Here is a 13,530-nt window from a genome sequence, read left to right on the forward strand (position 1 = left end):
CCGCATCAAAGTTTATTTTATGCAACTATTGCTTAATGATATCTAGGGGAATTACGTTTGTATCCTTTTCCTATCTACCTGATCAGAAAAACATTTCCCGCTCTGCTTAGTGACTAGTTTTATGCAACAACAAATTCCTATGGTCACTATTGAGATGCATATACAACGCATTGCAATTAAGCAGTTATGACTGATTGAGGATCGTAAAATGAACTGCTATTTGTAACAATTCATAAAATTAACTGCTATTGGTAGCCATTCATGCAGACAACAAAGATATACATAAGGCCAATGGGGCACATGACCAAGTCAGCATTCGCGTGAACCTTACGTCTGATTAGTTGATTTGAAAGCGTAAGTTTCCTTTCGAGCTAATCACAGCTCACAATCAGCCACGGGTGAGAGTCGGCATTGTTAGGCAAGACATTTCATTCTAACAGTTCTTCTTTCCAATAAGGGGAATGAACTAGTAACAAGGAACTGTCAGGTAATTTTAATGAAAGACAGAGGAATAATGCACAATAGACAAACTTCCCTTCTTGTCGGAGGTTATCTCGTTTATATGTTGAGCCAAAGTTTTGATGAAAGATGAAAACCGGTCATGACCTGGTTACTCGCGTTTTCCCGCGCCAGGCGTCGATCGCGTTTTTTTACACTGCGTCTTCATCAGAAATGGAATTCTCCATTGCCCTTTCTGCGATCATGGCACTGTCTCCTTTACAATTTCGTTGATGGGGAAATTTTCCGTCGGCTTTTTCTTGATATGTAGCTCTAGAGTTTGCAACTGCTGCGGACGATGGTAAAACATAATTTTCTGTCCAACAAAGTTTTGGAAAATACTGCGAGATGATATTTTTGACTCCGTGTCGATAGCTCTCACTGAATACCACGTAAAGACATGGATTGATGGCGCTGTTAGAGTGGGCGAGAAAAAGGCGCAAAAATAAAATATGGCATGAAACATCGACGTTGTAGGAGAACAAGATAAGACGAATGAAGTACAAAAACCAGCAAATTATAAATGCCATCACAACAGCTGTTGCCAGTTGTAGGACTCTTCTTGTAGTTTCCTCTTTACGCTGTTGCCATGGGTTTATATTCAGAGTAGTGTCAACTTGTGGTGGTTTACGTTTCTTTAGAGTTACCAAAATGGCAGTGTATAAAATCAAAATGATAAAGAATGGTATCACAAAAAGGCTGAAGAGATTTAGAAAGTAGTAGACTTTTTTGGTTCCATCACCGAATGTCTCATCCAGGACAATGACACAATGGGGTTTTCCGTTCAAGTTGTGTAGGCTTGCTGAATATGCCATGGGTACTCGAAATGCAATAGCCGTGAGCCATATGAAAATTATGATCATCTTGGTTCTTGGAATTGTGAGGAGCGACGATCGTAATGGGAAAATAACAGCTAAAAACCGATCAAAACTGATTGCCACAACAGTGAGAATCGATGCAGTCATGCAAGCGTGACTAAGCAGTGTTGAAATTTTGCAGAATATCTCGCCTGGCAGGTTGTCAATCTGCCATTCGTAACCCACATAAGCCAGAGCTATCATCCGAGGCATGTACACTGTTAGAAATATGTCTGCCATGGCCATGTTCACAATCAGATAATGGATAGATTTTCTACTTGTCATTTTTGTTCTCCTCGTCACCGCAATTATCAAGAGATTACCAACTAAAGAGACGAAGATCACAATGCAATAAGCACAAATTCGGATGATTTTCAATGGCATCGGATCTCTGGAAAAGCACTCCTCTTCCCGAGTAGTTGGTGAAAAAGTCGTCGAATTTATGCAGTTCAAGGTTGATTCCTCCATTAGTTTTAAGTTGTAATTTTTGGCAGTAAATACTTATGAAAGAAATTCTTCTCGCTCGGTACGAAATAACTGAGAAATTATCATAAAAATTGACCGCCTCCTCTGCAAAATAAAACGATGAATAATATAAATTAGTATTTAGCTGCCACTCAAAAAGGTCGGCTCTTTTGATGAAAACTTATCTTCGTTCAGCATCTACGTAACTCAACTAGCTTGTCTGTCATTTCTGACATTTCTGACCCAAATTTATAATTGTTTTACCTCAATACAATATTGAGAAAAAAATTATAAATTTCAGTTTCGATTAGTGAGGTAAATAATCTTTTCAGCTTCAAGTCCGATGACTAGTCAGCAATCCAAATTTTTGCAAATCGGCGACAGTGGGATGAGTCATCATTTTTTCAGAGATCGATACGGTTATAATACATTTTCAGTGTTTGACTTAAAACAATCAGTTTGCGAAATGTAATCTGTCGTCATAGTAGGAGGAAATGAATAAAGGCTGATTAATCTTGTGTTTCACTGACGAATTTTACGCAACAAAGCTGCTTGATTGAGCCTTCAAATTTCTTTGATATAGACTTTATAATAAAGATTGGCGATGTTAGGGAACGACGTTTCGACCTCTTGGAGGTCATTTTCAAGTTCTAGTAGAATCTAGAATTAAGAAAAATTAGCATATAAATATAATATTTATAAAAAACCGGAAAAGAATGTAACAAGGGTTATGTCATGTTAAAATTGCACAATTACAACAATTGAAATATTTAAGTTGAAAATAATTTCATGTTTTGTGATAAGATTTATTGTATTTAACCATTATATTTATGTGCTAAATTTTTGTATTTTGCAAAAACCTGAAAATGGCTTTGGAGAGGCCGAAACGTCGTTCCTTGAAATGTGCTTTTTCTCCCAAAATTCGCATAGTTTGGTATTATATCTCAATCGCTTTTCCCTGGGTGATTATCCGAATTATCGTAATTATGACCTGAGCGGCCCCGTGCGCGCTTCTGCTGAAAAAAAAAAAGATGTCTGTACAAGGGAGGTACGCAATGGGGCGAACAGGAGCGTAACATCAACCATCTACTTATCGTACATACTTCTTTTGCAACCAATCGCTCTGGCGAAGGGCTAACGCTCGAAACGTCAGTTTCCAAACTCTTCAGTTACGGTGGCCAATTTACGTTGTTAACTCAGTTGTTAATACTGAATTACCCTAAGACCCTATGTACATATTGACTGAGTGGGAGGACCGGACTAGAAAATTTTCTCGCTCGGCCATAATGATATGACCTGCATGGCCTCACCAACCCGATCTTGTAGAAAATCATAATGAAAGCTGACATGTGTAGGGCTGAGGGTTTGACGGAGAGGTTAACTAAAGCTGGTCCGGAAAGAGCCGTCTGGCCGTAAATTATATTTGTGGACTTAAATTTAATCGGAAAACTGAAATAAGTTTATAGATGAATTATGAGGTTTTTTTTTATTTCAGATGTAATCCTAACAAAGAACTATTGGGGCAAATATACATTCTCTGAATTTTTTGTGATCAATTTATGCAGAAAGCAAAGGGCACGACAAAATTGTCTCAAAAATTAATTATTCATTCATGTTTGTCTCACACCTTGGGTCAGTGTGACATGTGGTTCAAGAAGTTATCGTGTTTTGCTTCTTCGAACAGAAACTTGACATATTCTGCCGGTTTCTGCGCTCGTAACTGTTTCTAAGAGTATTTTTAAGACGACTGTTTCCTTTTCCCACGATCAGCAGCCAAATATGGAAATATTAGTATACTTTTGCAGAATACCAGTAACTTTACACGAGGTGAGAGAATGAACATGTGCAGAACTTTGATAGGTTATTTGCTTATGTCGTTGCGTTTAATTCTTGTACTTCGACCTTTCTTATAACTTCGTCTTAAATGTCGACTTTATCACATCTTTTTAAAAGTTGCCAGAGAGAACTTCTTCAACAAAATTTTATCTCGTCTTTAAGTTGAATTTGTCCTCTTTTTCATAGTTAAGCGGTACCTTGGGACTCTGTGCTCTGGGTTTATCGAGTTACCTTACTGAATACTAGTAAGTATCAGGACCACTACAGTTTTTTCTTCTCAGATTTATGGTAAGTGCTTCGGTACTCCTAGTTTCAAAGTGTAATATAAATGAAAACATAACAAGGAAAATGATTTTGACGTCTTATTCCCTATTCTGAATATTTTTGTTTTGGTTCGAGTCTTTTCTCAAGGACTACGATGATACAAGATGCAGGAATCCTATGGACTGCGAACTTGTTGTTGATTGGTAAGTCAAACATGAACTTCAATATACTCTCGATTACAAAAACTTGACCCTAAGTAGCGTAAGTAATGAACGACGAGACCCAACGGTTATGACGACTTCAATTGTTAGAACGTGGTAAATGATAGAAGCCATCCATATGTAACTGTGCAAACATTTTCCATTAAGCCGTTGGTTCTCATCGTTCATGGATCATGCTTTTTAGACGTAAACTTTTGTGCGATGTATATTTGGTGTATATTTTGTACCTAGAATTCGTGAAAAGCGAGATGCCAGCCTTCGTACTAACCACGTAAACTGCTTACCTTAAGCAAAAAGTAAGGAAAAAAGAAAAAAAGAGGTGGAGATGAGTAATAAAACTTACTGATGAATGCTTAAAATCTACCGATAAATGCCTCTTTGAGAAAGAAAATTAAGCTGGATCACTCTGCATCTTTTCTAAGAGTCCTTTCCCTTCGGCCATTCTTAGCATGGACGGTCATTAAATGGTGTGCGACATTTTATTTAATCAGTGTACTCATCGGATTTACAGAGTCGTGAGAAGGAAATAAAAATTAAGATTGAAAAAGAAGATTGGAAAGCTGGAATGTGGAATGCACGGAGTGATGTAAAAGAACGAAACTTAACGTAAGTTCTTTATTGTATTGCATTAATGGCATTTCAAAGCAAATCGTGACAATTAAGTATAGGTGAGGAGGGCGCCAAAACACTCGTCGTAGGCTGCCATTGTTTGAACTACTCCAAACTGTTTCGTTGATATGGCAGTGTTTTTATTTTCGTTCTCTTACCTCTTGTTTGCTGTTGCTTAACTTTTGAACCGTGTTACTCTCAGCTTTAAATTTACATGATTTTACCACTAAGAAACTGGACTCGTGGGAAACTCAGTTTAAATGTGAATTAAAAGTTTGGAGAAGGAAAACCAAAAATGTAAAAAGAGAGGGATTTTATGGTTAATTCCTAAACCACTCCGAAAGAATCGGCTTTAGACATGTGACAACTTTTGTGGAGACGTGGTTCAAACGCCAAAGGGGCTCATTTAATGGAAAAAGGGGAACTTTGGGCACGCTGCACACGAAATACTATTTTTCTTGTAGAATCTGAAACGAGTCTTGAGTCTTTGGAACTAAATAATATCGTGGAACAAATTCAATTCATTTTTTAATGAATTGTGACTGATAAGTTGCTAAGTTTTGAGGGTAGCTTCAACTTAGGTTAACATTGAAGAGCCCCTTAACTCCGTCTCGACCTAAACAATTTACTTTTTTCGAGAAATTTTAGTGTGATGGTCGGGCAAGGGTAGTTCTGAAAAAGAACTGTCGTCAGACCTGTTCCAACAAATTACTTCTCGAATTATTCTTCTAGCCGACGCCAGATAAAATCGCGACTATTAAGACCCAACAAAACCAGCAGTGCAAATAATAGATAGACAAATAATTGGCGGCTTTTTTCTCTTTTTTTGTCTTATTTGTGTCAGATTTGTTGGTTTATTTGGCTTGTCATGTCAATTATCAATGTATTTATTGGATTGCAGAACAGAACCACGGAAATGGAAAAGTGTTCTTGGAAAAGAGGACTGCAAACTGGGAAAAAGAAACGACCTCACCTACACGTAAGTTGTTCAATTTGTTATTGGTTAGTACCTCAAAGAAATCCATTATAATGTAACTTGGAGAACGTGGCCAAATTTACAACGAATGCTACCATGGGATTATTGAACAATATTCACTTCGCCTTCGCTGAATAATTGCTTTAGTATAATTGCTTAGGTGCTTTTTAATTCTGTTGTAAATTCTCCAAATAAAGAAAACACTGCGCATATTTTGTTCCAATTGTTTTGATTATTAGTATCAAGAGAAGCCAGCAGTTTTAACAGGTTTATTTCATTGTATTAACAAAAATGCTTTACCTTTGAGAATTGTTACGCTAAACTTGCAGCATCTTTTAAGCTTTTTGGAATTGAATTTTCCCATGCGTTCATCACTTCCTCGGTAACAAAGAATTTATTGTTTTTTGAACCATAAAATTTTTTGGAGATCATTTGGAAAAAAATACTATTTCTTTAAATTTTCAGTTTCACCATGAGACATCTATTTTTTTTTTTACAAAAAAAAATCAAAGCTATCATAATGTCGATTTTCTTGTGTTAAGAAACTTTTCAAAGGAATTTACTGCAGCGCCGATGGAATCAAAAGATACTTTGCAAAATGAAAGAGACGTAAATTTCATAAAACTAGACGAGCAGACTAGACTTTTAGATCAAAAGGAATATCGTAGAAACAATGAATTTTCCATTCAACCATAAATAGCTTTTGGAGATAATTAGTAAAACTGCAATTTCTTTTATACTTTTATATTATATATTCTTTAATGATACTTAAAAAACAGGGTTTTGTAGCAAGAAGGAGATTTCTCAACTTTGGTATTGGAACTCACTAAGGAGATCTTTCAATGAAAATAGTACCTTCTCGAATATATTCTGTAAACAAAGAATCTACTTTCGTGCCGTAATTAGTTTTTGAAGATTAATTGCACAAATTACAATATCTGTAAACTTTCAGGTTCACTGTGAGGTGTCTATCTTTTCAAGTAACAGATACATCGTCAAAACAAAGTGTAAAAAAACTTTTGACAACTCGTCATATTGAAAATAAATGCTTTAAGTGAAGGAAAGGAATTGTTGCATATCTGATGACTTTCAGTACTCGAGTTTGCCTCTTTAGTTTACTTCACTAGAGGAGCAAGAAAAATTTGGATAGAAAACAAGTATGTCTTCATTACTCTCTCGATTAAGCGTCCCTCAAGGGTTGCTGCTCTCTTTTTTACAGACTACAATAGGCCTAAAATCTATTTATTGAGTGTCTCTTAAGGGTGGAACGTTTGGAACCATTTTCTTCCTAAAAAAGCCCAAAATATCAGCTTAAGTTGCTTTTGCAAGCATGGTACAGAAAGGAATGACAGACAAACAAACAAACAAACAAAAGAACGTTTGGAGAGTCGTCTATAGACGGCAAGGTTATGAACCATCTCATGAATTTTCACCAATTGACTCAATAGATTTCCTAACAGTCATGTGCGCTTAGAATGATTCTTTAACCTTTCCATGAAGTTTTTCATGAGAGATTACAGTATGTTTCACATGGTAGTACAAATCAACAAAAGCAGAAAATAGTGTTGTGTTACCAAAAAGATAGGGTGATAGGGTGATAGTTTTTTTTTATGCGATAATAATGCTTAAAATAACCCAAGTTTTGGTATCCTGAAGTAAAGTTATTAATTTTGTTATCACTACTCACCATGGAAACGTTTTGATGAAAAATGGTACCTTCTATGAGAAAATGGGGCAATTGTTAGCTACGAACGTTTGTGAAAAAATTCCAGTCTTTTCAAGTGAAAAAATTCCAGTCTTTTCAAGTGAAAAAATTGATGCAAAACAAAATATTGCTCATCGTTTTTTCGAACACCAAACACCACAAACGATTCATTTTCTTTTCCAAAATGAGTTTTCAAGGTGAATTAATGCCTAGTGAAAGTGAAACTCGTAAATAACAATTTAAGGTTGAATATTTTTTTTTAAATAGAAATGGAACGCTTTTATTTAGAGACAATTGTATTTCAAAGGTGTTGCTGGAAAATTATATGCAAGTGAAAATTAAGTACTAAACAGAAATAATTTGAATCAAAAATTATTTCAACTACAATGTGACCTGAAATTTATCTTTGAACTCAAAAAATAAACTTTAATGCCGGAAGAATAAAAAAATTGTAGCAAATGACGGTGGGAAATTTCGTAAAACTAGATAAACAGGTTTTGAGTTCAGAAGGGAGATTTCTCAACCGAAATTTGCGATATTTGTTATTGCGCGGGTGTAAGTCAAATTATGTGGTAGAACCAAACATAAGCGAAATTTCGATACGGAATGAGCTCCTACGCCTGGTAAGTTGTTAGATTTTTGTTTTCAATAAATCAAACAACGAAGACAACTTATGTAATTTGAAATGAAATCATATTCTCTTTAAACCTAGCAAAAGGATCGTTCAAGATCGCGAAAGGCGAGTGTCTGTGTGTATATTTCTTATTTTTTTTCCTTCAAGTCAACAATTATATCGCTTTGAAAAATTACAAAAAAAAAATCAAATATACCCCGTTAGATATCTTAGAAACGAAAAATTTTTGCTGAAAAAAGTTTTTGGAGATTAAATGGACAAGTTGTATCGTTATTTCTTTAAATTTTCAGTTCTACTGTGAAGCATCTATTTTTATTTACGTAATAGATACATCGCCGAAAACAAAGTTTCGAAAAAGCTCTATATCCTTGTAGTATTGAGTGTGAACGCTTTGACTGAGAGAAAGGAATCTGCTGGATAGCTGATGAGTTTTCAGTAGTTCTTAGAACAAAATGATTTTCTATTCTTTGTTTACTTTTCGTGACGATCAAGAAAACTTAAATTTCCACAAATTTTTCGATTGAGAAGCAAGCCTTAAGGTTTGCTATTGTACGACTGCTATCTTTTTGTCACATAACAAAATAGGTCTAAAATCTTTATATTTAGCGTCCCTGGGGGGAAAATTTTTGGAACTATTCTCATCCTAGACAAAGCCCAAAATATTAGTTAAATTTGCTTTTCAATTATGGTGAAAAAAACATACTAGACAGAACGCTTGGAGAGTCATCTATAGACGAACAAGGTTGTCAAATATCGCTGTGAAATTTTACCTATTAACTCTGTAGGTTTCTTTACATGTCATGTGTGCGTATAATTTATCTTCAAACTTTTCATGAAAAGGCCTTTCGAGTCAGATGAGGATATGTATACGGAAGTATATATCAGCAAAAATAGGAATTGATGACCACCTCATGTTGTTTCAAATTGTGAGAGCAAAAGGGAAGATTTCTACTTTTAAATCAAACTTGTCGGGTGAAAGGAGTGATTTTTCTTTATAAGAGAAATCTTTCGCATGAAAGGTGGACATATTCTCTAATAATACTTGAAATGACCCAATCTTTTGTAACGTCAAGGAGATTTCTCAACTTTGCTATTAGAACTCACTAAGGACATATTTCAATGAAAATGGTAGAGAAAAGAGAGCAATTGTAAGTCACAAACGTTTCTGAAAAATTCAATATTCGTTTCAAGTAAAAAAAAATTGACGCAAAACAAGAATTATTACCAATAATATATTTGAACGGCAAACTTTGCGAAGGACAAAACAGTCATACAACTCAAACGATTTATTTTTCGAGTTTTTTTTTCGCGGTGAATGAAAAAAGGGACACTTGTAAATCAATGCCATTGCTGTAAATTTCTATACAAATGAAAATTAAATACAAAACAGAAATAATTAAAATTCCTGAATATTCTCATTTACGCTCTGATGTGAAATGTACTTTTGAACTAAACCGAGTTTTTTCGCGAGTAATTTGGCATTGTTCATTTTAAAACTTGTTAACCCTGAAAACTACGAATCAAAAGTTGTGACTGCATTTAGTAGGGAGAAGCAAATGTTTGGAGTTACAATTTGCGAACATCATTTCCATTATTGTTTTTAAGGTGCCAACATTACTTAGGATTATAGGTTTGTTTCATATTTTCTAAGTTTACAAATGAGGTTTTTACGGTGCACTTTTTCACCAGATATATTACAAACCTCCTCTCGTTGTCCAGTTCTTGTTGTGGAATTCCCATTTACGTTTGTTAATTGTTTGGCTTTGTGTTTCCGTGGTTTGCGCATGTCTTCAGGGCATGGCACGACGGCCATTCACCATCATTTTTTATTTTCAGACGTAAATTTTATTTTACTCTCTAAATCAGAATCTGTCTAATTTTGAGATCTCCGAGAAGTTTTTCCGGGAATTTTTTTCTCTCAAAACAGAAAATCCCTAGAAAAAATTCTCGGAGATCTTAAAAACAACTAAAATTTTTCTTTAAAGATTAAAAGGAAATCGGATCAGCGGGGCCTGAGCCCCTCCGATGTGCTTTAACAATTAAATTAAACGACGGCTGGGGGGAATCCAGCCGCCGTTTAATTTTAATTGTTAAATGTGCACTACCGCTAGACCACAGAGGCTTTTGGTAAGAGAAGTTGGCAAAATTACACTAGAAGTAGGTTCGCTCCCATTGTTCATAAAAACAATAGGTTCACCCAGTACATGTATCACCCTCATGAGAATGTTTGACATGCACTTGATTCCAATTTCTACCTGTGTAGAAAACATTTTGATATGCAGTTCTATTATCGACTTGCTCTCCTCTAAAAAAATGCACTTTGATTTTGAGGTAAGCTTTTCCAGTCCCAATATTTCTTGCCACTCAAGGATAAAACTCGAAGCAAGCGATTCTTGCATATGAGTTTTATTCAAAGGGACCAAAAGGAAAGCGTGCAAACTAGAATTAGCATAAAACATTTAATTTGCGTTCTCAACAAAAATTTCAAGTATTAGATCTTATGTATGTAAGGTTTGTAGTTTAAACTCTCAATGCAATTGTTGTGGTGATCTTTTAAAATTGAATATCTGTTTCCGATCTCTTTAAGGTTTCAACCCTGACAAGGAGGAAGTTCAAGACATTTAAAAATACAAATAAAAAAATTGAATAAACTTTGGAGTTGAGACTGTGACTGAAATCGAATTGCCTTTGGTGTCCGTCCTCTTACTAACACTGCAGCTACACAATAATTCCCTTCATTAGATTAAATTAAGTAAAATGAAACTGACAGATTACAGAACGACTTTTCACTTGCACTTTTACCTCTAAATTTTGACATGCTTTTCTCTCGCACTACTACTGCTAGACTTAAACAAATTTTTGAAGGACTTTTGATTTGCACTTCTATTACTAGACTTTGACTGATGCAGAGCAACTTTCTATTTGCACTTCTACTGTTAGATTTTGTAGCGAATGTTCGATTGCACTTCTATTGAGAGACTTTGAAAGATTATGACACGATTCTTCATTTGTACTACTACTGTTAGACTTTGACAGATAATAAAACGACTTTTTAACTGCGCTACTGTTATTAGACTTTAAACCGACTTTTTATTTGCACTACTATGACAAGACTTACAAATTCTAAAACGAATTTTTATCTGCACTACCACTGTGAAACTTTCACAAATATTTGAAAGACTTTTGATTGGCACTTCTGTTACTCGACTTGACTGATGTACAACAACTTTCTATTTGCATTACTACTCTTAGATTTTAAAGCGACTATTTATTTGTACTATTATAAGTAGACTTTGACAGATTCTAAAACGACTCTTCAATTGCATTACTATTCCTAGACTTTGACAGATTCTGAAACGACTTCTTATTTACACTGTTAATAGACTTTGTAAGATTCTCAAACGACATTTTTATTTGTTCTGCTCTTACTGGACTTAGACAAAACTCTAAAACAACTTTTTTTTGTACTGCTCTTACTAGACTTTGTCAGATTCTCAAACGACATATTTCTTTGTACTGCTCTTACTCGACTTTGACAAAATTCTAAAACGACTTTTTTTTGTACTGCTCTTACTAGACTTTGTCAGATTCTCAAACGACATATTTCTTTGTACTGCTCTTACTCGACTTTGACAAAATTCTAAAACGACTTTTTTTTGTACTGCTCTTACTAGACTTTGTCAGATTCTCAAACGACTTTTTTCTTTGTACTGCTCTTACTAGACTTTGACAAAATTCTAAAACGACTTTTTAATTGTACTACTACTGTGAAACTTTCACAAATTTTTGAAAGACTTTTGATTGGCACTTCTGTTACTCGACTGTAGAACAACTTTCTAGTTGCACTACTACTCTTAGATTTTAAACCGACTATTCATTTGTACTACTATAAATAGACTTTGACAGATTCTAAAACAACTTTTTATTTGCACTACTATTACTAGACTTTGTCAGATTCTAAAAGAACTCTTAAATTGTACTGCTCTTACTAGACTGTCAAAATTTTCAAACAAACGACTTTTTATTTGTACTACTTTTACCAGACTTTGTCAGATTCTAAAACGACTTTTCTATTGCATTACTACTCGACCTTCTCAGATTTTAAAAGAACTTTTCAATTATACTACTAATACTATATTTTGAGAAGACTTTTATGTGTACTGCTACTACTAGACTTTGACAGATTCTCAAACGAGTTTTTGTTTGTACTACTATTACTAGACTTTCTAAAACAACTTTTATATTGCACTTTTACCAGACTTTCAGATTTAAAATAACTGTACAACTATTAAAATATTTTGAAATGACTTTTTATATGTACTATTAGTGCTAGACTTTGTCAGATTCTCAAACGACTTTATTTTGAACAACTATTACTACACTTTGACAAAATTCTAAAATGATGTTTATTTGTATTGCTATTACTAGACTTTGTCAGATTCTAAATTGTACTAGTACTGTTGGACTCATTCATTTTTAAAAATACTACTATCACTACGTCTACGGCTTGACACGACAAATGTTTGAGCAACTTTTCAGTTGAACCATTTATAAGCTTTGAAAAATTAAAAAAAAACCTCTGCAGATGGACTAAAGCTATTACTAGATTTATCCTTGAAATACTTTCAACAAGCACTTTTCCTTCTAATCTTTGACAGATTCAGTGCTCTCACTTGCACTACTAATAGACTGACAGATTTGCGAATGAATTTTCACTCGCGCCTTTAGAATAAATTTTTTAATTTAAATTTGTTTTACTCCAAACAAAGCAAATTTTCTTAGATGTTTTTGCTAACTCCACTTGAATCATAATGAATTTTATAGACTCACTTACGCATAGTTCGACTTCGACAAACTTTTTACGACTCAGTGTAGTAAGATGACACTTGAAATTTCCTACTTTACTTGACAGTTCTTGTTATTGACTTTGACAGAGCCTTACATACTTTCTCTACTTTCTTTCTTCAATAATAAAATTCAAGCAACCTGCAAAAGAGTAAACAAGAATTGAAGGTGAACATAATACAGCAACATGTCCCAGTAGGATGAAAACAATTAGAATAAAACAAAATTCACAGCCATTGTTTCTACGAACAATGGGAGCCAACCTACTTCTAGTGTAATTTTACAGGGTAATCTTACCAAAAGCCTCTGTGGTCTAGCGGTAGTGCACGTTTAACAATTCAAATTAAACGACGGCCGTATCCCCGCCGTCGTTTAATTTAAATTGTTGAAGCAACTCCAAGGGGTCAAGGCCCCGTTGGTCGATTTTCCTTTTCCTTTTAATCTTTAAAAGAGTAAAAATTATTTCACATTTAAGAGCTCCGAGAATTATCATCTGAATTTTTTTTTCAGAAAAAAAATTCTCAAAGCTCCTATGATTAGATGAATTTTTACTCATTTTAAGATTTAAGCTGCTCGGAATTGTTACAACTTAAAGTTACAAAAGGATGAGAGAATATGGT

General features: G+C 34.4%; 1 protein-coding gene and 1 long non-coding RNA gene across 2 annotated transcripts; one reads left to right on the top strand and one right to left on the bottom strand.

Moving 5' to 3' along the window:
• Positions 1 to 182: 182 nt before the first annotated feature.
• On the bottom strand, positions 183 to 1,823 carry LOC131797058 (neuropeptide SIFamide receptor-like). Its single transcript, XM_059114674.2, has one exon. The coding sequence runs from the start codon at positions 1,821 to 1,823 to the stop codon at positions 651 to 653; it is 1,173 nt and encodes a 390-aa protein (XP_058970657.2). The 3' UTR covers positions 183 to 650.
• Positions 1,824 to 3,389: 1,566 nt separating this feature from the next.
• On the top strand, positions 3,390 to 10,722 carry LOC131797110 (uncharacterized). Its single transcript, XR_009341194.2, has 4 exons — positions 3,390 to 3,901; positions 4,653 to 4,747; positions 5,652 to 5,729; positions 10,653 to 10,722. It is a non-coding gene; the product is annotated as an uncharacterized lncRNA (long non-coding RNA).
• The last annotated feature ends 2,808 nt before the right edge of the window (positions 10,723 to 13,530 follow it).

This window comes from Pocillopora verrucosa, chromosome 9 (genome assembly GCF_036669915.1).
Source record: "Pocillopora verrucosa isolate sample1 chromosome 9, ASM3666991v2, whole genome shotgun sequence".
Lineage (NCBI taxonomy): Eukaryota > Metazoa > Cnidaria > Anthozoa > Scleractinia > Pocilloporidae > Pocillopora > Pocillopora verrucosa.

What these genes read in the sequence shown, in the direction of transcription:
- LOC131797058 (XM_059114674.2), bottom strand. Translation starts at nt 1,823, where the DNA reads ATGGAGGAATCAACCTTGAACTGCATAAATTCGACGACTTTTTCACCA.